The 23,052-nt window shown below is 39.1% G+C and overlaps 3 protein-coding genes across 5 annotated transcripts; 1 reads left to right on the top strand and 2 right to left on the bottom strand.

The window, feature by feature from the left end:
- Nucleotides 1–1,560: 1,560 nt before the first annotated feature.
- On the bottom strand, nt 1,561–15,662 carry kiaa1328 (KIAA1328 ortholog). 2 transcript variants are annotated; one of them, XM_026305953.1, is made up of 11 exons: nt 15,578–15,662; nt 14,862–15,088; nt 14,634–14,734; nt 14,277–14,392; nt 9,086–9,210; nt 7,662–8,050; nt 7,330–7,548; nt 7,001–7,096; nt 6,217–6,317; nt 5,871–5,976; nt 1,561–1,967 (listed from the first exon to the last, which is right to left on the bottom strand). In XM_026305953.1, the coding sequence occupies exons 1-11, from the start codon at nt 15,630–15,632 to the stop codon at nt 1,739–1,741; spliced, it is 1,764 nt and encodes a 587-aa protein (XP_026161738.1). In that variant the 5' UTR covers nt 15,633–15,662; the 3' UTR covers nt 1,561–1,738. The 2 variants fall into 2 exon arrangements, with proteins under 2 accessions (XP_026161738.1, XP_026161739.1); XM_026305954.1 differs by having other exon boundaries at nt 7,330–7,536.
- tpgs2 (tubulin polyglutamylase complex subunit 2) lies at nt 15,610–17,929 on the top strand. 2 transcript variants are annotated; one of them, XM_026305955.2, is made up of 7 exons: nt 15,610–15,946; nt 16,074–16,153; nt 16,238–16,325; nt 16,458–16,598; nt 16,756–16,869; nt 16,983–17,146; nt 17,672–17,929. In XM_026305955.2, exons 1-7 carry the CDS (start codon nt 15,631–15,633, stop codon nt 17,888–17,890), a joined length of 1,122 nt encoding a protein of 373 aa, XP_026161740.1. In that variant the 5' UTR covers nt 15,610–15,630; the 3' UTR covers nt 17,891–17,929. The 2 variants fall into 2 exon arrangements, with proteins under 2 accessions (XP_026161740.1, XP_026161741.1); XM_026305956.2 differs by having other exon boundaries at nt 15,806–16,153.
- Nucleotides 17,334–22,291, bottom strand: aqp7 (aquaporin 7). Its single transcript, XM_026305957.2, has 6 exons — nt 21,716–22,291; nt 20,766–20,892; nt 20,536–20,673; nt 20,276–20,394; nt 19,924–20,141; nt 17,334–19,702 (listed from the first exon to the last, which is right to left on the bottom strand). Exons 1-6 carry the CDS (start codon nt 21,851–21,853, stop codon nt 19,504–19,506), a joined length of 939 nt encoding a protein of 312 aa, XP_026161742.1. The 5' UTR covers nt 21,854–22,291; the 3' UTR covers nt 17,334–19,503.
- Between the last annotated feature and the right edge of the window lie 761 nt (nt 22,292–23,052).

Genomic DNA, 23,052 nt, shown 5'->3' with positions numbered 1-23,052 from the left:
AGTTAGAGCTTAGACACACATTGACCTATTTTATAAAAACAATTACTTTGATGGGTTCTACTCATTTATCTATTTGTTTAGATATTTATTTATAAGTCATGTCTGAGATGATATGCATGCTTTCACGGCATTATTTTTCTATGAGTTGGTACGTGACCAAATAGTTTTTATATGACATACATGGGCCATGGTTGTGGTCCACAGATGATCATTGTTCCTGTCTGCAGGACCATGCCTTCAGCACTTCTTTGATGATGGACAAAAACACTCCAAATGACCAACTGATGTCAAAGACAGATTTTAATCATTTATTTATGCGTTTATTTATTTATGTATTTGTGTTTATGAATTTATTTATTTGTGCTTTCTGATTCAAGATCTGAGCTCTATTATTGCCATTGCAAGTGCTACTTTCCTAATACCACTTTAAGTATTGGCAAATTCTGAATTCACTTCAAAGATAAGTTCTTGTTGCTGATGAACTTTTCAGAACAATGCAGTACAGTACTAAAGCCTTATGCATATTTGTAGTTATTCATTTGAATTATTCTATTCCAAAATAGTTATATTTGTTTAAATATTGTTTAAAAGGTGCCAATTGGATACCTTTTTTGGCATTCAGTGTCATTTGCCTCTAAAAGTCCTCTTTAAACATTCCCTCTTTAACTGTTTAATCAGATATTAATTCACAACAGCAGATTATTCATTGAAGTCACTATAAATTGCTAATGTGTAATGAGCTAATTCCTGATTAACTGCATAAAAGGAATTTGTGTTACATTTTAGTCCCCTGCCTCTATTTTCTATCATGCTTTGTATTGTTTAACAGAGCTCTGATCTTGTTCAGCTGCGTTCGACCAAGAACAAAATTCTATGAAAACTGCACTATCTCATCAAGAGTTTGTTTTTAAGTACTATATTCAGTGGTTTTATTTCTAATGCTGATTAGTGTTACTGGAATCACATTTTCCTTCATATGGTTTTCAAAGTATTCTGGAAATATATTTCCCAATTTCAGCACATACGTAGGATGGGGAAATGAATGTTGCATATTAAGCTTTGCCAGGTTCATGATGAGCTAAGCTTCTGATTGGGCAGTGCGCTTTAGGCTCCCGTCCCCTTCTCCCCAGATTGCACCATTCTCTGGTTCCCCGGACTCTTTTTTTTTTGTAATTTTAAATGAATGATGCGTCTCAGCTTAGCCCAATAATAAAGCACAGTCTAGAATAACGTGTCTTGTGTCGTGTCATAATTATTGAGAACCTATCAATACAAGACCATCCACGTTTTATTTTAATCACAACCAAAATTGTCCTCAATTTGAAAGTCTGTCATCCAATGTATATCTTAAAATACATTAAGAACGTAGGCCTTGGAACAGACTATATAGTAGTGGCCAACGACTTAACTGTAATTTATATAATTTACAGATAGTATAGTCAAACTCACAATTGTATAACTTTTGATCCAGTTAGTACTCAAGCTGACAATCAGTCTAGCTCAAGAGCATTGCTATTGCAATGTGAGATATTAATTACAAACTAGAAACATAACCGTTGCTGAATAAATAATTGTTTATTTGCATTAAAATCACAGTATAACAAGAATACAATCTACATCATGATCATTGACCTAGAAGATCAATAGAAAATTAAATGTCATACTTCAAAAAGTTAAGACCAAGCAGGTAAATATCAAGTGACTGGATTCCTTTTTCTGTTCCTCATTTACTTCTTTGTCAGCAAATGAAGAAAATATCCTCCAGTATCTGGCTTTCCTCCAGGTCCTGCTGGGACTTACCCTCTGAGTACCCAGCAGGAGTAAGCAGAGCTCTGCCCAGTGGTTTTGAGGTGGTGAAGGCTGGCCTACATTGTGTTGTTTTGGACCTTCGAGTGGACAGCTTGCTTTGCTCAGGAACAGAGACAGGACTAAAGATATCCAATAATTCAACCAAAGAAAAATCCAACCTGAAATAAACATAAAACAAAACTTTAGGAGGATTTTGGTTTTTGTAAATGAGTATCCTTGTGTTGTTTCGTTGAAATAGAGAAATGAATACAAAGACACTAGTTCCCCTCAAAGTTAAGCAGAGAAAATGCAAGCCACAGATGCCAACACGAGACATGCACAAAGCTGAAGTGCACTTAAAGCTCACTGCTCGTACTAAAATATTTGTCATTCACATTTCATTTGTTAAAACAGAAAATATGAAAGAAAAACCTTCTTCTGAGAATTAACAAAATCTTTCTTGCTAAAGTGCCCAGAGAACCTTAACAAGTCAAAACCACTGGGGCATCCTGGCAGAAAAAAAACACGGTGTCTTGCAGGTGCAAGAAAAAAACAGAGGGAGGGAACCCGGTGCTTTCTGCCCTGGAATAGAAATGAGGGAATGTGCAGTGAAATAAATAAACCAAAACGGGGGAGATTAAGCTAATAGAGATTCAATCCCTCAGTCTGGCTAGCTTGATAAATTATTCAGTGTATACACAGTCGAACGACGGCCATTCCAGATACAAAACATGAATTCTTTAAAGCACGCTCCACTGATGTTGCCAACATAATTCTCTGCTCGTTTAAAGCTGCATCGATTTGCATCAGGCTGCTCCGCACACAGCTCTCCCAGGTAAGGGCAATCTTTGGTGTGTACTTGTTGATATGCATGTGGGTGGTCAGCAGACAAATACTAGTGGAACTTTCAGTCAGAGTACATTTATGTTCCTCCACACTATAGACTTTGATATGCCATTTTTCACACTCATTAAGGCAGGCAGCATATAGCAATAGCTGAAAAGCTTTAAAAGTCTATGTTTTGCTTTGCCAGTATGAACTAATGTATGCACATGCTTGAGCATGAGAGAGAGAACGTGAATGAGGGTTAAGTCAGCTGAGGGATGCTAACTGATGAAAAAGAGACTGAGCTCAAGTTAAGTAAATCTGTCTTCCTAATTTGGTCTCCTGCCTGTCAACAGCAAAAGAGAAAGAGGGAGAGAGAGCATGAGCAAGAGTGTGTGTGTCTGCTCGTAAAAGAGAGACTGGAAGCAAGTGAGCTTTGTGGATAGAGTGGAAGGCAGAAAGGGAATGTGGGGGAGGGACTTTGGCTGGGTTCCTTCTCTCGAAATGTGAGAATTTGCATTTTTATTTGTTGATTTATTTAACGGACAGGGCTCTCAAACAGCCATCCATCAACAAACGACATGTTGGTAATGAATAATGCATCACTCACCGGCGGTCACAATCTATAACAAGGGGAGTGTGGGGGTTAGGGGTACAGTTTGGGCAGGAATCAGGGGAATGAGGGAGAGGGTGGGGGGTGGCACAGAAATTGCATGAGGGCTAGAGAGAATGCCAATGGATTTTCAGAGGGGTATACAGTACAACAAAGAACTTTTCATGGCTCCAGTTTGTGTGAGGTAAAGTTGTGAATTGCCACCTGATATTAATATCCCCTCAGGGAGCTGTGGCAAATCTATTTTACTGCTGCATGCTTACAGTGAAAATGCATGGACAACAGGAACCAAAACACAAATTTCCATCATTGTAGAAAAAGCTTTGGGCCTTAGATGCTGGGTCATTTTGAGAGTCATCTACAGACACTGGCAACACTGAAGCACTGTCAAATACTTCAAATCTTTTGTGCCCATTATTAGAACAGTAAGAACCCTCAGGGGTTTTAACTACAGAAAGCCCATTCTGACTGTCTTTTAATAACACTACAAAGCTTTTCAATGAAAAAAAAAAAAAAAATCAATTCTTTGTCTCTATGAGCCTGTATGTAAAAATCAAAAGTGGTCTTATCATAACTACTTCAATCCTAACAGTGGTTTAAGCCCACTGACCACATTTTGAAATGCATCCTTCAGTAATAAAACCTCTGGGCTTCAGTGTCCCAGTGCAGCTATGAAGTGTCTCTTCTAGCTCTTTACTAGTAAGGCCAGGTAAAATTTCCACAAAACCACCTTCTTCCACTCCAAATGTTCACTGCTTATTTAGGTCCCATCGCCCATTTTCATTTGCAGTCCTAACAGTAAAATAAAAAAAACCTGTAATGGCCACTGTATATATCCTGCATGTCAATTTCCCAACTAATCAATAGCAGGCGAGCAATGGCAGGAAGGATGGATATGAGATGGGCGAGGTGCACTGGAACCATCTCATTACTAGCTACCACAGGATTCATGAAAGGATTAAGAAGTTCACTTAATGTTAACCCCAGCTTCGTTTTGCAATTTGCACATCAAGATTGAATTGGGCACGATTAGAAGGGCAGGATGGGCATGTTGTTTCCAAGGAAAGAGAAGGGTTCAGGTAACATTACAGGTAGTCCTACAATAGGGAAAACCTTTCTTTACAAAAGGAAGATGCCTCGTCTTATTTATGTTATCAGTCTACCATAATATTTGCCTTGTTTCATACAAACTGACAGCAGTATATAGTTTTGGCTCCATTCTGACAACTAAAAAACAAAAATGAACAAATCAACATACAGTTTTTTTTGTTTAGTTTTTTTTGTCTTCATTATTTATAGGACAGTGGAGGGATGGACATTAGTGGATTACCAAAGGATTACACCTATCTAAAGAGACGCATGAGAAACCATGTTGCAAGAAAACCACAAAAGGAATCTGATAGGCAGACTGTGTGTAGCTAAGAGTCCGACAATTTTAATAGGGTTTGGAGGTGTAAATGGACAGTAATAAGATCTGATACCTTGGGTTCCCTGCTGGAATTAATAGGCATCTGCCAGAGCTCACAGTTCAACTTGGACCACATACTGCTTCGTTTAAGAGTTACTCATTGGAAGTTGTAAACTCTGAGTGGTTTGAAGAATTATCCTTTAGGACAAAGATGGTGAAAACTGTCTTTCAGCTGTATCTTCCATAAAGCCTCACATTGATGAAAGTAACTAACATTATGTGAGAGAAAATTGGATCTTTAGAAATAATCATTTATAAAAAATGTCTGCAGCAATGCTGTTACAAATTGGTTCTCAGGGTCTGATGTTTTTTAGCATTTACAATTCAACAGCAACTTAGAAGTCCACACACAGACAAGCAAATGCACGTGCTCACACACACGGACGTAACCACGTAAGATGTCATAGGTTAATTGCCATTCTGTGTAAAGGTAAAAGAAAAAAGGTAAAGAAATTCCTTTCTTTTTCACGAAAGCTAATGCACTCAGCGATTTATTCCTGTCCTCAAAACCCTTCTCCCCTCTTATTTTCGTAGCATTTCCATCTCTATCCATCTCAACCTTCTCTAACTTTACCGCTTCCCATTTCTCACTTTATCCAATGCTCTCGCCCCTCACTTAGCCTCAAACACACTTTTAACATCTCTCCCTCACTCTTGCTTTCTCTGTCTCATTACTGTGGCAGAGAGAGAAGGGAGGGCAGTGTGTGCATCCAGAAGTCTCTTCAATTACACCTGCTGCAGGGTCCCTGCTAGGCCGACTAATGGAACACAGCATGTCTCCTGACAGGCTGGCCACAGTGCTAGCTAGCCCAGTAAAAAGCTTCATTTAGCTTCTCACAGCTCGAAAAGTTAGCTAGACTAAGAAAAGTCATTATTTAGCCTCTAACACTGCAGCATCTGCATGCCCAGGTAAAACTTCAAGATTCTATAATATGTATTATATTTATATATTAATGATAATATTTCTCGATAAGCAAAAGAAAAGCCATCAATACCCTTAGGTTGAATATATTAGAATTAACATTACTAGGTCAGATATTTTTCGAATGTGTGCTTTTCATACTGTTTATCCGGGATAATAAATAGCATTGTAAAGTATAACTGTACCACAAACTATTAAAATAAATGGTAAATGTTTATTAAATGCTTCACCGACATTCATGGAGAATGTGTTACCTGGCGTCTGGTGTCTTTTGGATCACAGACGATGTGGGCTTATTCAGGCTTGCAGGAGACTTTGCAGGAGATGTGGCCATGTCCCTTCTGGACTGCTGTAAGGCCTCTGTTGTTGAGACATGCAAGATAGGACTGTTAGAAGCGAGAGTGAGAAGGCTGAAAGCAATAGCAGCATAGTTTTAATGGATGCCTTCATGATACATTTTAACAAACTTTTAGGTGCATGTGAAATTGTTGTTTGAAAACTCATGACTTGCTTGAGTGAGATATGATTTGAGTGATTTGATGTTCTGTGTGCGGACTATTAAGGTAACTGATTAAATGAAAATACAAGACTCCAACTCACCACATGCGTGCACACTATTTTCTAAAGGAGCAGGTGCAGGTTGTGAGTAATTTTGATGCAAGCAGTCTTCATCAGGATGTATTACTGTATCTTCATGCACACTGCAGACCACAGACACAATATATTGGGTTTACTCATAAAAACACACAAACACAACAGGTCAAAAGATTTGGAACACTACAATTTTTCCGAGCTTTATTGAAATTTAAGCAGTTCAAGTCCAGTGATAAACTTGAAATGGTATAAATCTAAGTGGTAAAATGCCAGAGGTAAAAAATAATTTTTAAAAAAAGTTTAGGATACCAAAAAGAATATACAGTTTAGTGTTGTACAAAAATGCCTTTTTTTCAGAGAAGTCATGGGTTAACCACTTACAGTTATTCTGCAGCAATGGAAGTGCCCAACTTGCTGATAACTCTCTGCCTGTATAAAAACTGTGTTGGAACTGACTGTGTTACTACACCCTCTTAAGCAATATCTGGACAGTGATGCTGTAATATTTTGCTCTCATGATGGTTAGAAAAAGGCAATTAAGCAAGGAAGGCAGGCAGACTATCATAACCCTTAAAAGTGTACAGTAAATCTTTTCTTTGAAGAAATTGCAAAGAAAGCCTGGTCAGATAGTATTTTTAATAGCTGTCATGATTTTAAAAGGGCAGCCACAATATGTATGTATGCTCAGTTATGTTTTGCAAAAAATGGCCAACATTTCTCAAATTGTGCCGGGGGTATGTTATGGCTAGTGACTAAAGTAGTTGCTAAAGTAGTTGGTCTTCTTGGTTACCTTGAGGGTAAATCTTGGTGGGAGGGGTAATCCAACTGACGGTCGCAACTCCTAGTCTCTGACTTGCTAGGCTCGGCTTGCGTTGCTTGTTGAAACCTAACAACAATAAAAGAAAAGAAGAAAAAGAAAGGACAGGTTCTACAGGTTTGCCATGATACTGGAGAAGGGCAAGGAAACAGAAGAAAAATGACAAAAAAATGGGTAGTTCTAAGATAAGATAAACATTATTAATTCCCAAAGGGAAATTCAGTTCTGTCCAATAAATGACAATACTTTCCTTTTCAGCGATTAATAATGAGTGCAAACTATCAAGTTATGCCCCCTAATACCTGCTAACATCAAGATGAGACTGGTGTAGCTGCTTGTTCTGTCTGTTGAGCCTCTCCTCCTGCTCAGTCAACCGTGCCTGCAGCCTCTCTCTCTCCCCCTCCAATTGCATCTTCTGTAGCAGCAACTGGTGCCTCTTTTCCTCCCAATCCTCATGACCCAACAGAGGCCCAGTCAGGGTTATCTTAGCCCCAGAGCTCATGGCATTTCTATTATGGAGCCTGTGTGTTAGTACATGGTTCATTTTCTATGTATTCCAATATTCTTCCTGACATTTTTGTCTAAATAAATGAACAATTTGAAATTAAAATTATAGGTGAGAAGTGTACTTTACCTGTTAAACTCTGGTTGGTTAAAGGTATCATGGCATCCACTCTCTAGAGAAGAGCCATTATCAATTCTTTGCACTTGTGTTCCATAGGCACTATTTTGACCACAACCTTGGCAATGCTTACATCTGTGGCAGGAGTCTGGCTCCCTGCACTCCCTTTTTGAACTCTGATGCTGTTTGATTTTCCTATCGGTTGGACTTAACTCACTAACAGAGGAAAGGTGGGCAAGATTACTACAGGTTTGTACTGCTCCTCTTCCTCCATCACCACTCCTGTGGGCTTGGGGATGATTTGCTTGAGTAGCAGCAAGGCTGAGATATGAGCCATCAAAGACTGCACCATGAACTCTGTTTGTAGATGCTCTGTTGGGGGCTTCCTCACTACTGAGCACCTGGACAAAGAACAAAGGGGACAATGAATGCATTTTGGCCAAATTAGGAAGCCTCTGAAAAATTGATGGAGTACTTCAGCCAAAAATGTCAGACTGCTCCATAAAACCCTAATGCAGAACAAGGCTAGCTACACACTGAAATTTACCAATACTGAATTAGGAGGCACTTACCAGCCTAATTTGCTCATGTTGTTATGTGCAGTAAAAGCTTTCCCCATGTGTTTGCAGGAGCTGTTCTACAAAAGCTCACATATCACGACCTGAAACATCATTTTATGTTTCCAGCCTTTTCTTCCAGTGATTGTGTGTCGGACTTTAAGTGCTGACAAAATATGACATATACATTTTGGCAGCATAGATTCTATGTACACATTGACGAAGGCCTCAAGCTGTTGCTGCTGCTCTGCTAACATGCTGCTTTCAAAACACAGGTTGTATAGACATGGTGTTAGGCTAGAACTGGGCCTTATAGCAGCACAAATGCAAATCATCCTTCAAAACTGTAAACTGGACTGTGGCGGCAAGCAATTGAGGACAATTTTCAACTGAGCATAACTGACAGGTAAGCCAAGGTCAGGAAAATTATGAGATAAACATAAGGAGGAAAGTCCATCTTATAGTTGACTGGGGAAGAGACTGTGACTAATTTGTTGAGGGTCAGAGAGTAGGCAAACAGACATTATTCAGAGCCACCGTGGGACAATGAGGTTGGCTAAGTCATCTGTTCTTACAAAAGCCAGAGAGGCGTCATCGCTTCTAAAAAGTCACCTTGAAAGAGTTTTCACTATGCTATAGGTATACTGAACTAGTGACTGAACTTCTGTACTGATTTGTTTTATATTATTTTGCTAACATTTGTTTCCACTTGGTGGTTTTGTGCCTGAGTGCCTGATGGATGGCAAAAGGGCTGTTTTCTCAATGTGGGTTCCATAACTGTACACAATCATTTTTATTACACGATATGTCGATAATGTAGCAAATCAGTAATATTATGTACAACCTACTAAATACCCAGTACTCTTACCAGTACAGTACCTTGGTGTGCGCTGACACCTGGCTGAGCTGGGCAATGGACTGGTTGAGCTTTGCCTGTTGCTGAGAAAGGTATTGTTGGTAGAGCCCAAGCAGTTCCTGGCACTCTTTGTACTGCTGCTGCAGGCCTGGACCAAAGGTTAAGTAACTAACAAAGTTGCAGAACAACAAAACTAAACTAAACACAAGAGAACTGAACCTTTAGCCTAAAACAATAAAATCCACCTCTAGATTCAGCTGGGAAAAGTAGACTGTGGGTCATATTTTGACCCTTAAAGATTTCCAGCCTTAAATATTTTAATGAAAGATGAAATTATTTACAAAGTAACATCACATCCCAAAGTGAAATCATTAACTTTTTGCATAACAGCCATTTTGGTAATGAAAAGGTTCTCTTGGAACTCAAATGGAAAAAAGATAGATGCTGGATATAGATTGACATTTCAAATTAAACCCTTGCTTCTATAATCAATTTCACATTGGACCAAAAAAGTAAAGAAAATAGCAAATTTGAAAACATGGAGGGAGAAGAGGCAAGCCAAATCAAAGTTGGTGTTGTGGCAGAGAGCTTTCACCATCTGGGTCGGGCCAAGCTGTGCTGAGCTGAGCTGGGCGGTGCCATGCCAGGCTATCTGCCAGACAGAGAGCTGGCAGACACAAGAAAACTAATCTGGAGCGCAACTACTGCTGCGCCTCAGGAGCCCACTAATGACAGTGGCAGCACCACACCACACCAGCACATACAAAGATAATGAGCATGAGAGTGGGGAGACTACACACAGGCACAAACACACACATTCAATAATCAACCTCAGCCTGACTCTCGCTTTCTAGTACACACACACAAACACAGCAAGACATGAGAGCACAAATTCCCCACCTGCACTGTAAACAGCCCACACACAAACACTATAATAAAGCAAGTACTACACACACTCCCACCCAAGCTGACCATAAAGTGTGTTCCTCCAGGCCATATCTTTTTATGATGGTGGCCCTGCTCCCTCAGCTGATGAGTTTCTCAGCATTCATTTGAAAAAAAAAGCCCCCATTTTAAGAGAAAATCAAAGTTCAAAGTAGAGTCTTATTGAAGGAATAGTTGGCGGAAGACTCCATAAGAAAACACTTTGGTTGTTAGAATACTTCAATCAGGTTGTGGAAATGAAACAGAGGGAAAGAGAAGAGAGCGGGGGCGACTTCGAATTGAGGACTAGACACCAGACAAATGCAATGCAGCAGCTTCCATAAACATTGGGAAAATGTGAGGAAACACTTTGATTGAACCTTCCATCTAACTAAGACTCCTCTACCACTGCACTGATAATGCCTGTGGAAGTAGTTCTATATGGAAAGCTTAAGGACATCACAAGGACATCACATCATGTAAACCTGTGCTGGGAGGTCTATTTATGCAGCATGAATAAGGGTCTTCAAGGGGAGATACTGAACTTGCTTATACAGCTACACCTCACCAAAATCAAGAGTTGCGTGTTGATTTGAAAAATGAATGCTGCTTATATTTCACCAAATATGCATAAAACACAATGTGCACATGATTTCTCATGCCAGACACAGACACAAATATATACATTGGATACAAAGCCCCAGTAAAAATCTGGTAATGTGGGCACCACACACAAAGGCAGCTATGGTATTATGTTAGGCACATATTGTATATACTTTTTTTGTAGCTTCACAGTTTTATTCCACTTAGTACTTTTTTAATATTTTTAATTTCTTATTTATCTCACAACTTGCTACTTCTGGCTCTCTGCTGTGTACTGTACTTACTGTTGTAACAATGCAATTTCCCCATTGCGGGACAAATAAAGGTTTTCTTATTCTTATAGGACTGCAGCATCACAGTATCCCACTGCCATAAATGAAGGTAGCATGTTAATGTGTTGACAGGTTGAGATCATGAGCAGCACTGATAAGATTCCCCTTCTCTGCTGTCATAACACTGGACTTCAGCCAATGGGGACCAAGCACTTGGTACCCAGGTTTACATCAAAGCTGCAAAGTCCTCCCCCCTGCTCCAAAAATACTCAGAATCATGGGCTTGGGTTGAGGAAGCTTCAGACAGGGCCTGTCAAAATGATTCACTTCCCTGTCAGGCCGAGGCTCAAATGAAATAATGAAATCCACTTCAAGGTGGAACAAATTTGCACAGGAGGGGGGAATATTTTAAAGCCTGCTTTAGCACACTGTGCCAAACAGATTGAGCCTGAGCAGGAATGTAAGAGAAAGAGGGGTGGAGACTGATGCGTACGAATGTGTGTGTAAGGAAGCAATGATGGGGAATTAATAGAAGAAGACAGTTTACATAACTGCTACAATACTACTGAATCTGGAGAAAAGACTGAAGTGTAAGTCGCACAATAAACCAAAACGTACCTCCACATGTCAGCTAACAATTATGTTCAAAGTGGTTTTAAAAATTTCAAGGGCAAACCATTCTCATCAAAGGCATTCTCAGCAATCCTCATTGTCATGATCACAATTAAAGTCTGGTATTTTTTTAGGCATAGAGTAGTTCTGCCTTTTTGAATCATTAGACATGACATCTGTACACATTATTTTTTGTCTATTGAATATGTCGACTGCACCCCCAACATCAACAAGCCTACAATTCACAAAGCTAAACATCCACACAGTAAATATGCAAAGTTCATTTAACATCAATTTGATTAATTTTTTGACTATTTTAACAAATAATGCATTATGCATTATTTCACAATAAGCCAACAATTGGTTCAGTGTGATTTGATTATATTCAGCTAAGCATTTAAATCTGATGCAGTCAACGAATATATCAATTTTATATTTATAGAGTTGATATTTTCTAAATCTTTGTGGATACAGACATTCCTTCTATTAAGCTCAGCAGAATGTCTTATAAAAAGTTCTCAAGTCAACAAAAAATTCAACATTTGCCAGCCACTAGGCAGTACTTCAGCGAAAATAAACATATCTAATAAAGATAGTACACTTTTCACACCACAATACTTGTTCCTATAACACAAGGAAAGATACACAACTAAATCACTCTAAACCACATCATGACACCCACACTTACAAAATTGGGCATACGAATAATGATTTTATAACTCTCCAAAGGCAGGTTTCTATGTAAGCAGACTTGATACAACCACTGTAAATGTCATCCATTCAAAATGTGTGAGGGTAAAAATGGATTTAGTCCTGGTAATCCTCTATCACAACATGTAGCATTTTTCAATGGCATATCCTAACAGGACTGTTATTCCCTTCTCTCCATGGCCTCAGGATTCCCCTCAATTGTTTCAACTCAATAGGTGGCATTAGCTGTAGCACCTGCTGCGCCTTGTTCTGGATACGGCAAGCAGAACACTGCACTATGTTAGTAACGCCACTTTGACTTCTGTCCATGCCAGCATGCCCTGAAAAAACATCCTGCCTTTCTAAAACACAAATTCAGTTTTCTGCACTAGTCAGTTCCAAATGTCAGTTGAACACCCAAATATCAAGGGTACTTTTTCCCTTTCATCCTCAGTGGCTTGGGGCTAAGGTATAGCCAAACATTCTTTATACTCCTGACAACCCTGAATCTTGGTTAGATAAGATAAGCTGAGGCGTAATGGAATTAAACTTGACAAGACTCTCATTCAATGTGTTTGCCTTTGGTGTCTCCTTAACCTTTCAGAGAAGTGCCGGAACCTTCTGCCTGAGAAGAGCCTTCATGACTCCAGCACGCACTTTAAAAGACTACGTTATCCCCCCTGAGGTGCCTGGATCCCAACGCGTTTTCCTCTCAAATACCTTTTTAATGGAGTTTAGAAGTTTGGTGTAAATGCCAAGTCTCCGAGCCAAAGTTCCTTTAATTGAGTTGTGCTTTCTTAATTTTCCCTGCTGCCGTTGCCAATCGTGCAATTTACCAGCCAGGTCAATTACTCTTCATATTTCGCAGTGTTTTTAACCTAAATTGACTGCTGGCCATGCTGTGTTTTGACCTGAGTAGAATTGTTATGAAGATAGTTAGTGGGTTGTAGGGTGCAATAAACAATACAGCAAAAACTCAAACATTAACCACATGCTAGACAGTCAAGAATCAGCTGGTGACCCATTTCATAAGGACAAACAGATATTCTACAGTTAATTCAGGAAGGATTACAAAAAAATACATGGTCACAGCAAACACTGTAGTCTTGTCAGTAAATATCAAAATTCATCTTTGTATGATGACTTTAAAATTTCAGGCTAGGGTTCTAACCATGAATGTGATTCTGTACATAACAACAGATGAAGCTACAAGCACTTGCAAAGTGCTTGCAAGCACTGCAGCAGGCATCAATTAATTTAAATAGATCTGCTCTATTTCTCTGTCTTTTGTATCCAATTGAAGGGTCTTGGCCAGATATTGTACATGGCCTTACATAAGACAACACTGCCCCCTACAGACTTTCTTATGGAGTAGCACCATAGAGCCATGTGTCCAGAAATAATTCATAGAACCTGTGGCACATGGTTGCCTGTCCATGTAAAATGTTCTAAAAAGTGCTGACAACAGGTTAATTATTTCAACCAAAGATTGCAGTGGGTGATTTCCCTAAGTAGTTGCTTCTTTAAGGATGAAGTTCTTACAGTCCATAATATCACTGAACAGTGTTGCCAATATATAGCGCCTACATTTTTTGTAGTTAAAGAATACATTTTTGTGGGATATTCCTTAATGAATTCATAATTATCATTTACTGTAGCACCATCAGTCCTATTTCAAAAGAGAGTGTTAAGTGCACCTTATAGTGTAAATTTTGCATAACAATTAAATTATTTTCCCCACTGCCATAACCATCATATGCTGGAAATCTCAAGGTAACTATGATTTCCTTATAACAGTGCATCCCATTTTGCATTAGCTAGAGCAGTACATACCGTACAGTGTAGATAGCAAACAACACACCATCAATTATATTTTACAGTATTTAACACAGATATGTTCACTGAAGATTAATCAAGACAACTACTGCTTTAAATGACTGTAGAATGGGAAGTTAAAATTACTGCTTTGAACCAGTAGTGTTATCTGCAATAGTATATCTAATGAGAGAATAAAGACATTCAATTAAAAAAATATCATAAACATTAGAACAAATCACTAAACTAGAGTGTAACTCACTACTGTGTATTTTGGTTGTTTATTTTTAAAGGATACTCTCCCTCTCGTGTGCTATGACCAGGTTTTGTTGTTCTAGCTGATGGATCTTGAGTTCGAATTGTTCCTGTTCATCTTTAAGGCGCTGCACTGACTCTTCTTTCTCCTCACTCACTCTGAATAACAGGAAATAAAGAACAGTTTTTAAAGATAAATGAGCTGCATTATATATACCATTGTGACAGGATTAAATTATACATAAGTACAACAGTAAACATTTCAGGTATCACTTTAATTTGTTCCATTCATGCATGCATTTTGTCAGAGGTGGGTAGGGCAGGAATACTTGGAAAAGAAGCAGGGCAAGGGGCCCTCGAGGAGCAGAGTTGGCTACTCCTGTCATGTACTGTTGGCTACCTGGCTAGTTCTTCAATGAGATTTGCAATTCGGCGCTTATCTTCAGTACAAAGATCCTTCAAACAGACTTGGTTCATGGCTCTGCTCGTCTCAGAAATTACCTGTTCAAAAATAGTTGGTAAGTATGTAGAATGATAATAATGATAAAACTGATAAAATCCTGTCAGCCTCAATATTTACAGTATCTGGATAGTAAAGAAAAATACCATGTAAAACAAAATGGTTTACCTGTGATGAAGGAAGAAAAGCATCCAAGCCTGAAGAATGGATGTGCTCTGTGGCAGGACCACCAATGTCATGGACTGCTACTTTTTCCTTAATATAAGATCCAGAACGATGGCTTTGCAAATGGTCCTGTTTCTTGCAATCTGTCTTTAGCGTTGCCTCATTCTTGCAGTTAGACCGATGTCCGGCTCTTAATCTGGTGTCTATTTTAGCGGATATACCAGTGGTGCCTGGTATCAAATTAAAAGAGGATACAACGTGGACATAATGAAAATAAAGTTATCACGTTCATAAATCGTCCAAACAATGTCACTAAGACTCACCAGCTACAAACACACCCTTTCCATATTCCTGAAAAAAAGTCAACTAGTTAACGCTAGCTTGACTTATTGACTGATCTTACAACGATAAAATACAAAGCTAGCTTTCTATTGCAAATGATGGGCTCAGCAGCACTAGAAAGCCTACGTTAATAGTGTTGACTGTTAAAGACAAGCATCGACTTTCAATATCAAACAGGTTGGCAGCGTTAAATGAGGTAAGGTTAGCTATAACTAGTCAACACCAAAGTTAGCCAGCTAACTAGCTGTCTCACGTCAGCATTGACACACAAGTTATATCTGTGAGACCGGTTCCAAAAATTTTACATTTCCCAATAAAACGTGTGCTAATTTACAGTGTCCAATAAAGTTTATGTAGTTGAACAAAGGTAAAAATACCATCGCTTATCCAAAATATCCCCGAATTTTCACTGCTTTTCGACGCTGCCGCCATGTTGAATCAACCGCCACTCCCAGGGAGCCAAGCGTTGCTAAGGAATTGTAGTCCCGCCTTTTCGTTACCACGCGATGCGGAGACTCGTCGTTTTATTGGCTTAGACGCCTGTCAATTTTCGTCAACACTGCACTTGTCGCTTCCTGTGTGTGTTTGGAAGCGAGTGAACGTTATAGGGCAGGTAGCTACAGAGGATGGTTGTGGAGCTTGGTACAAATTTGTGATTGCATTCCTCCAAATGGAAGAGATTAAAGAGAGCTTAGTATTTAAAGGTGTTGCCGAGAGGCTGACGCTTGGCATTACTCGAATACTTGGTGTGTATTATGGTCTTTCCTATGAAACTAGCACATAGCGTCCATGTTCTGGTTAACTTAGCTAGCGAAGAGATGTGTGTTTTGATGGACTGCAGTGAATTTCAGGAATTTTAAAATTTTGTTTCAGAAAACATGCCTGGTGTGGTCGATGTGCGTTTTGCTGAGAGGGAGCCTGCAGAGAAGAGGAGCCTACTCTCATGGGAACAGGTGAAACAAACCTGAAGTTATTAAAAATGTGTCAGGACAGTGTTACATATGTAACAAATCAGCAGTGGGTTTTTGTTTTTTCAGAAAAACACGTGTATTTTGCCAGAAGACCTGCGAGATTTCTATCTGACAACTGATGGATTTACATTAACATGGAGTGTTAAACTGGACAGTAAGTGTTTGTAATAATAAAAGTTCTAATTTATTCAAATGAAAGCATGCTACTGAGACCACACTATAGTTTAGGGTATAATTTTAGACATTTTGATTAAAGATTTGTGTTCTTTGGCCTTGTGTCTTTCAGGTGAGTGTGTTCCCTTAGGATACATGATGATTAACAGTGTGGCCAGGCTGTGCCCGCTGCTCCAACCAGTGTCACTTTTCTCTCTTCCTAATGCACCCTCACTGGCTGACCTGGACTGGGAGGAAAACAGCACTGAAAGTGGTAAAACTCACCTGTTGGGGTTTTGTGCTGGCCTAACTCAGCGATAATAGCATGTCACATTCAATTAAGTCTGTTTATCTATGCTCAGTTGTGCAGAAAGTAGAGTAATGAATGATCTGATGTTTGTAAATATTTTTTCCACATTTAATAACACCAGGGTCAGAGTGTGCTCCTGCAGCACCTCATTTTGATTCCCGAAGCCGCATCTTTGAGCTTGATTCATGTAGTGGGAATGGCAAAGTGTGCCTGGTCTACAAAAACTGTACTCCAGGTATTTTGTTTCATTTTTTTATTCTTTCTCTAAACATCAGTTTTCATTGCATATTTATATTAAAATAATTATAATACAACAATGATATTAATGTTTGTCTTTGTGTTATTCAGGTGTGGTAGCCCAGCGCAGTGAAATTTGGTTCCTTGATCGGTCTCTGTGCTGGCATTTTTTGACAGCAACCTTCTCCTCCTACTACCGACTGATGATAACCCACCTTGGTCTGCCTGAGTGGCAATATGTCTTCACCCCATATGGCCCCAGCCCTCAAGCCAAGGTAGAAGAGGCCCTAGTCACCATTTAAAGATGATGTACTGTGTTTCAAATGGCTTCTGTAAAACTTTCATTTGCTGCTCTTTTTTTATTTTATTTCTTTGTGGAGACTCCAAGAATTTACCAAACCATATGTGGCTGTATTAAATTGTGTTTAAACATTTTGTAATGTAATTAACACAAGTGATTAGTCAGATGTATAAAATAAATTTTATTACTTGTGTTCCCTTTACAGTATACTGCAGTGTTGGCTGATTTTACACTTTAACAAGACACCCCAACACTTAAGACCCATACAGAAAGTGTTTAGATCACTCTCTTAAATAGGAAGTTTGCAGACAAGTCCTCTATTCCCCACTGCCTTTTTAGTCCTATGCATTGAATGCCAAAGATTTCAAATGAGTAATGGCTGGTAGTAAAATAAATATGTGTGCAGACTTCCTTCTGGTACACCCAAGTGTTTTTTGTTTTTTTTGTTTTTTTAAATAATACTTTATTTTAAACATTCTATATACTGTTTTTGCTACAGCAGTGGGCATCACTGTACCAGCCGCTGACCTTCAGCTGTGAGCTCAGCCTAGCTGATCCTGCGGGAGATTTTCATCTCAACAAACTCGATCCTACGAAGGCTTTCAAAGGCAAAGCCAAGATATGTGCCCCCAAGAAGAAGCAGTCAACACAGTGCACCCCAGGGAACACTGCAAAGAGCATAGGCAGCACAGGAAGACATGGTGGGGCAAAACGGTAAAAGGTGCCTTTCTAAGGAAAACATTTTAATCATGTCTGCATGACCAGCATGGCTCAAAAAAACAAGTCAGCACTTACGTCACTGACTGAACTGTGTTTTAGCAACTTTGTATGCTCCATAAGAGGAGAACTTAGTTTTGAATGCTCAGCGACTGGATGAATGTATGACTACAGTTTTCCTGGCTCAATGTAAGGGAAAAATACTAGCAGCTGGTGGAAGCAACAGACATAGAAAATCCTGATAACACAAGTGTTTTTCTTTACCTTGCACTGCTAAGTGTTAGTGATGGTGAATCTGTATCTTGCCTCAGCAACAGATTCATTACTCAGCTTCATTTAACACAGTGTTCACTAGTGACACCTCTTGGTAAAAATAATTCAGAGCAGCTAATTCATAAAATACCATAATGTGCTATTGATATAGCACAAAAATACTGACATAGAAATAAATATTCCACTGCTGTAACAAATAGGGACTCAAAAATAGTTATAAATGTGATTATAACTAAGCTTGGTTACCTACTGTAAATATTTCAGTTCTGAATGTACTTTATTATTCACCAATCACATGCAGTATAAGATATACAAATAATTATAAAATAAAAAAGTTTTAAAATTGGTTTGTTTATGTGGCTATAAATTTGACAGAAATAGGATAACTGAACATAATACTCAAGTTCTAGGTTGGGCAGTACAAGTGCTTAAAATTTTATGGCTGGAGATTGACTTGAAACTCAGATTGAAATGATCACATGATTACATAGAAAAACATGAATTGTTTTGTGATGATGACATGAGCCACAATATGGTGCTTCAGTGGAAGCTACTGTGTTCAACAGGCATTTCAGAGCTTTGCTACATCATCACTAACTGTATAATGTATATGCAAATCTAAACCACATATCATTACATAGTAAAGGCTTGTAATGAAATAATAAGACATCTGTGGTTTGTTTGTTTTTTTTTTTTCATTATTTTTTGTTCAAGTATTTCAGTGCTCCTACAAAGTTTATAAGCTGGTTTTAGGCTGTGGTGCACTGGACTGCTGAAAAGATGAACATGTATATCTTTGGTTTTGCTGTTGCCCTTTCAAGCTCCTACTGTTTTTTTTATTTTTGAATGACATTTTTAAGACAATGTATGGGGAGCTTATTATTGTCCTGTTCATGCACCATCATTTTCAAGCTCATGTCTGTGTTCCACTGTTGATTGCTATAATGGATGATTTTGTTATATCAGCCACTATTTTAAACAGCTGCAATATTGTACACATAAAGCATATACCAGTGATTGTGATTTGTTCATCTTCTGCACATAGAATCTGTTTTGAATGTAATTATAACTAGTGTAGAGCAACGCAATAAGCCATAGATCTTACCAATTTCAAATGTCTGCTAGTGTATTTTATATGCATTGCAAATGATTTGTGTAGAATGGTAAATTATTTTAGATTTTCTTGATTAAAACACGAAGCTTATTGAAAGTCCTTCTACGCTCCCATTTAAGGAATTTGTTTTTGGTTAATTTAACGCTTCATCATCATGGAATGTTTCGACTGTATAAAGATAACCACATAATTTTACATGTTACTCACACTTTGCATTGTGTGGGATCTCACACACATACATCTGCACAGATGGTCTTCTGTTTTTCCAAAGGGGTACTTTCCTCTTCCGATTCCTGCATCACCCCCCGACCCTGTTCAGAGAGGGGTTGGTGGTGCATTTCCACCAAGGCCTTGTAAAGCCCCGCACCCAATACTCCCCCAATGGGGGGAGCAACTAGAGGCACCCACCACCAACCATTTCCAGACCTGCATGTTAAAGGCAGAGAACCACAAACTGAAAAATGAGTGGTAATTCAATAAACAAGCTTTGTTTTTTTGTATTTGTTTCAAATTCCACATTTCCACATCAGAAACAACCACTTACATATTTGTACTTTGTAACATGGGAATTAATTGTTGAGTTAAGGTGACATGTAGCTCATCAAATCCTCCCCTAAAAGCCAACACATTCTTCCAATACACTGTACCTGAACACATCAGCTCCCCAGCCTGCAATGGCAGTGAAGACTCTAGGTGCAATATCTCTGGTAGGGTTGATGGCATAGCCGCTGTTACTGCCCAGAGAAATGCCGATGAGCAGCACCAGGAGACCCACTGCAACAGGCTCGCCGCCCACTGCGGCCGGTTTGTTCTTCTGGTCAGACAGAGCCATCAGGCACAGCAGGAGCATTGCTGTGCCAAACACCTGCCATGCAGAAGAAACATCATATAGAAACACGTCAGGCTAGTTGTGTGTAAAACAGTGCAACAAAGAAAAGGTTTTATGCAGAATGTGTTAGATGATTCTTATTTGTAGCTTTAATCCAGTTTCATAGCTACCTGGTCAATGAATCCACCCAACAAGGAGAGGTATGGTGCAGGGTAGGTGGCAAAGATACCAGCTGTCGCTTTAACACCAGTTACAGTCAGGTTTCCTCCACAATAATCATGTATAGCTTCTGCATATATTAACAATATTGACATATACTGTCAGGTACAATTATAGCAATGACATGTGAGTATGAAAAACTTACACAATACTTTCTAAAAAATACAAGCATTTAATGTGCAGTGTGCTTGAACATGTGATGTGCCCTCACCATAATAGACGGCATAAATTGTCCCTGCTGCCAGAAATGATCCCAGTAACTGAGAGAAAACATACACAGGGAACATCTTCCACGCAAGACGACCAAATGTGCACATTGTGAATGACACTGCTGCATTCATGTGAGCTCCTGTTGAAGCACAAGAAATACAGTATGATCTATACAATGATTGTGGTGATGTTACATGATTCTTGAATGTTGGGTTTGCAAGGGTTTCATACCTGATATTTTCCCTCCAATGTGTACCCCCATAGCAACACCCAGTGCAAAACCCAAGTTGATGCTGAGATACTGTCCGAACGCTCCCTCTCCTGTCACTACCTGAGCTACAGATCCTAGGCCAAAAACCTGGACACAAAGAAAACCATTAATTCACAGGCAAAGTCAAACGTGGTTATTGCAGACAAGGGAAAACTGCCAGGGAAAGCAATCTGACAAACAGGATATGTAAACTAACAAACAGATAATGGACATTCAATAAACATGTTGCATTGTGCTAATTAAGTCTGTGTGTCAAGCAGCCAAGAGCTCAAGTGAAGAGTGTGAGTGCTTTTATTTAGAAAATGTTAAAGAATTTACTCTTTTCCATTACTTTAAACAATCAAAGAGACTATGTTCACACTGACAAAAAGCTGACACTAAAAAACTGCATCTTGTCCTCCAGGAAACAGGAAAGAGTAAGTTCCTCTTACAGCAGATACACATATTGAGGGTAGGTGGTTTCAGAACTGCATTTACAGCAAGCTTAAGCCTTTATACAAACACATGCTATTCAAATCTGCAACATGTGTTCACTGCGTGTGTGTCCTCTGGGTGCTTGAGTTTAGGGTTGATTGTAACAGCTGACATGTGACATTTGCTACCCTCCCCATGTGGCCCACTGCCTGACCATTCCTCTGGTAACAGGAACTTAGATCTACCAATCCCCACCTGTGACCCCAGCCATGTGACTATGAAACGTGCTTTCATGTTTAGAAGCAAGAAAATGTTATCACGGTCAAGAGCATGACATTAATAATTAATAACATATGGTTGTCACTGATAGGCATGTGATAATGTTCAAAACAGAAGGGAAAGCTCAAAATAAAGCATTTATATTGGTTTAAAAAAGAACATTGCTATAGCAGACATATCATGCTTTACAACAAATTCTTAAAAACAATATTCTTACCATCATGACATATGTGCAAAGGGATTCCGCAAGTCCCACACGAACAAGTTCATTCTTTATCCAAACTTTAGGCTGAGTTATGTTAACTCCTTCCCGTTGAGACACTCCAAGTTCTACTGACTCCACAAAGTCCTTCATTATTTTCTTTTTCTTTTCTGATTTGCTTTGTTTTAACAAAAAAACAAAAAGATCAATGTCACACTCCCTTTAAGTATTTATGCGATGCCTCCTATATGTCATAAATAAGTTTGTTTCCCCCTCTCATTAAACTTCCCTTCTGCTCTCCACTGACTCTTTGTGCCTGTGTTGCTTTATCACTCTCCGTCACACATGTACCCATTGGGATCTGTTCACAGTTTATAGCCTTGACTCAACCCCCTCCCTCCAGTGCACAGCACATTCAGGGTATGGTGACATGGACACACTCAACCACATCCTAACATTCTTTAGCATTATCTGAGCATACTTGACCAATAAGAGAAAGATTGAAAAATCAATCTGCTGAGCAAAAAGAAATGTTTACTGACCCCTAAATGTGACTAAACACTGGATATGCCCGATATTCACTTTAACTTTCTCGTTCTGAAAGTTCTTCTATAAAGAGAAGCTATTAAACACTGACATTTCATACTGTTTCAAATCTGAACCTCTGTAATGTATGAATTTGTTCTAAGTAACAAAAAAGAGCATCTGAGTTCTAACACTGATGTTAGCAATGGAATCTAATTTTCAATTCAATTTATCTTATCAAAATAAAAATCATCTCAAGGCACTTTACACAGAAACCCAATGAATCCCTTATGAGCAAGCACTTTAACAGAAGAAACGTCCAGCAGAACCAGGCTCAGTTTGGGCAGCCATGTGCCTCAACTAGCTGGGGTGAGTGGATAGAGGAGTGAGAAATGAACAAATAACACATTCCTAAGTTTTTGGTGTATCCTGAAAGTTTCTGTGATGTTCCGCAAACAATGAATCCTCTGAGGTGACTGACTTTTCCTCTCGTGTCAGCCGGAGGTAATTATTGTCTAACAAATGATGGGTGAATGGCTGTGGAACTGTGTATACAGATTTGTGTCCAGGATGAAATGCAGTCACTCTGGTGATACAGTGACTTTTCACCTTGCACCATCACCATATGAAAATTTCAGTTTGCCCAAAATAAATTCCCATCTGCCTCAGCTTGTGACCTATCTGCTCAAATTAGGAAATGTTAGCGTGGACATGTGAGACAGTGGCTCGGTCCATTAGTCTGTGGGTTGGTCCGACTGCAGGCTGCTGGCGGGAGTAGAGAGCGTAGACGTTCCCCGGAGTCTTGGGCTTCGGGCCTGAGTCTGAGT

The sequence above is a fragment of the Mastacembelus armatus genome, chromosome 5 (genome assembly GCF_900324485.2).
Source record: "Mastacembelus armatus chromosome 5, fMasArm1.2, whole genome shotgun sequence".
Classification (NCBI taxonomy): Eukaryota; Metazoa; Chordata; class Actinopteri; order Synbranchiformes; family Mastacembelidae; genus Mastacembelus; species Mastacembelus armatus.
The sequence above is the reverse complement of the archived record's forward strand: the minus strand, read 5'-3'. Positions and strand labels throughout refer to the sequence as shown.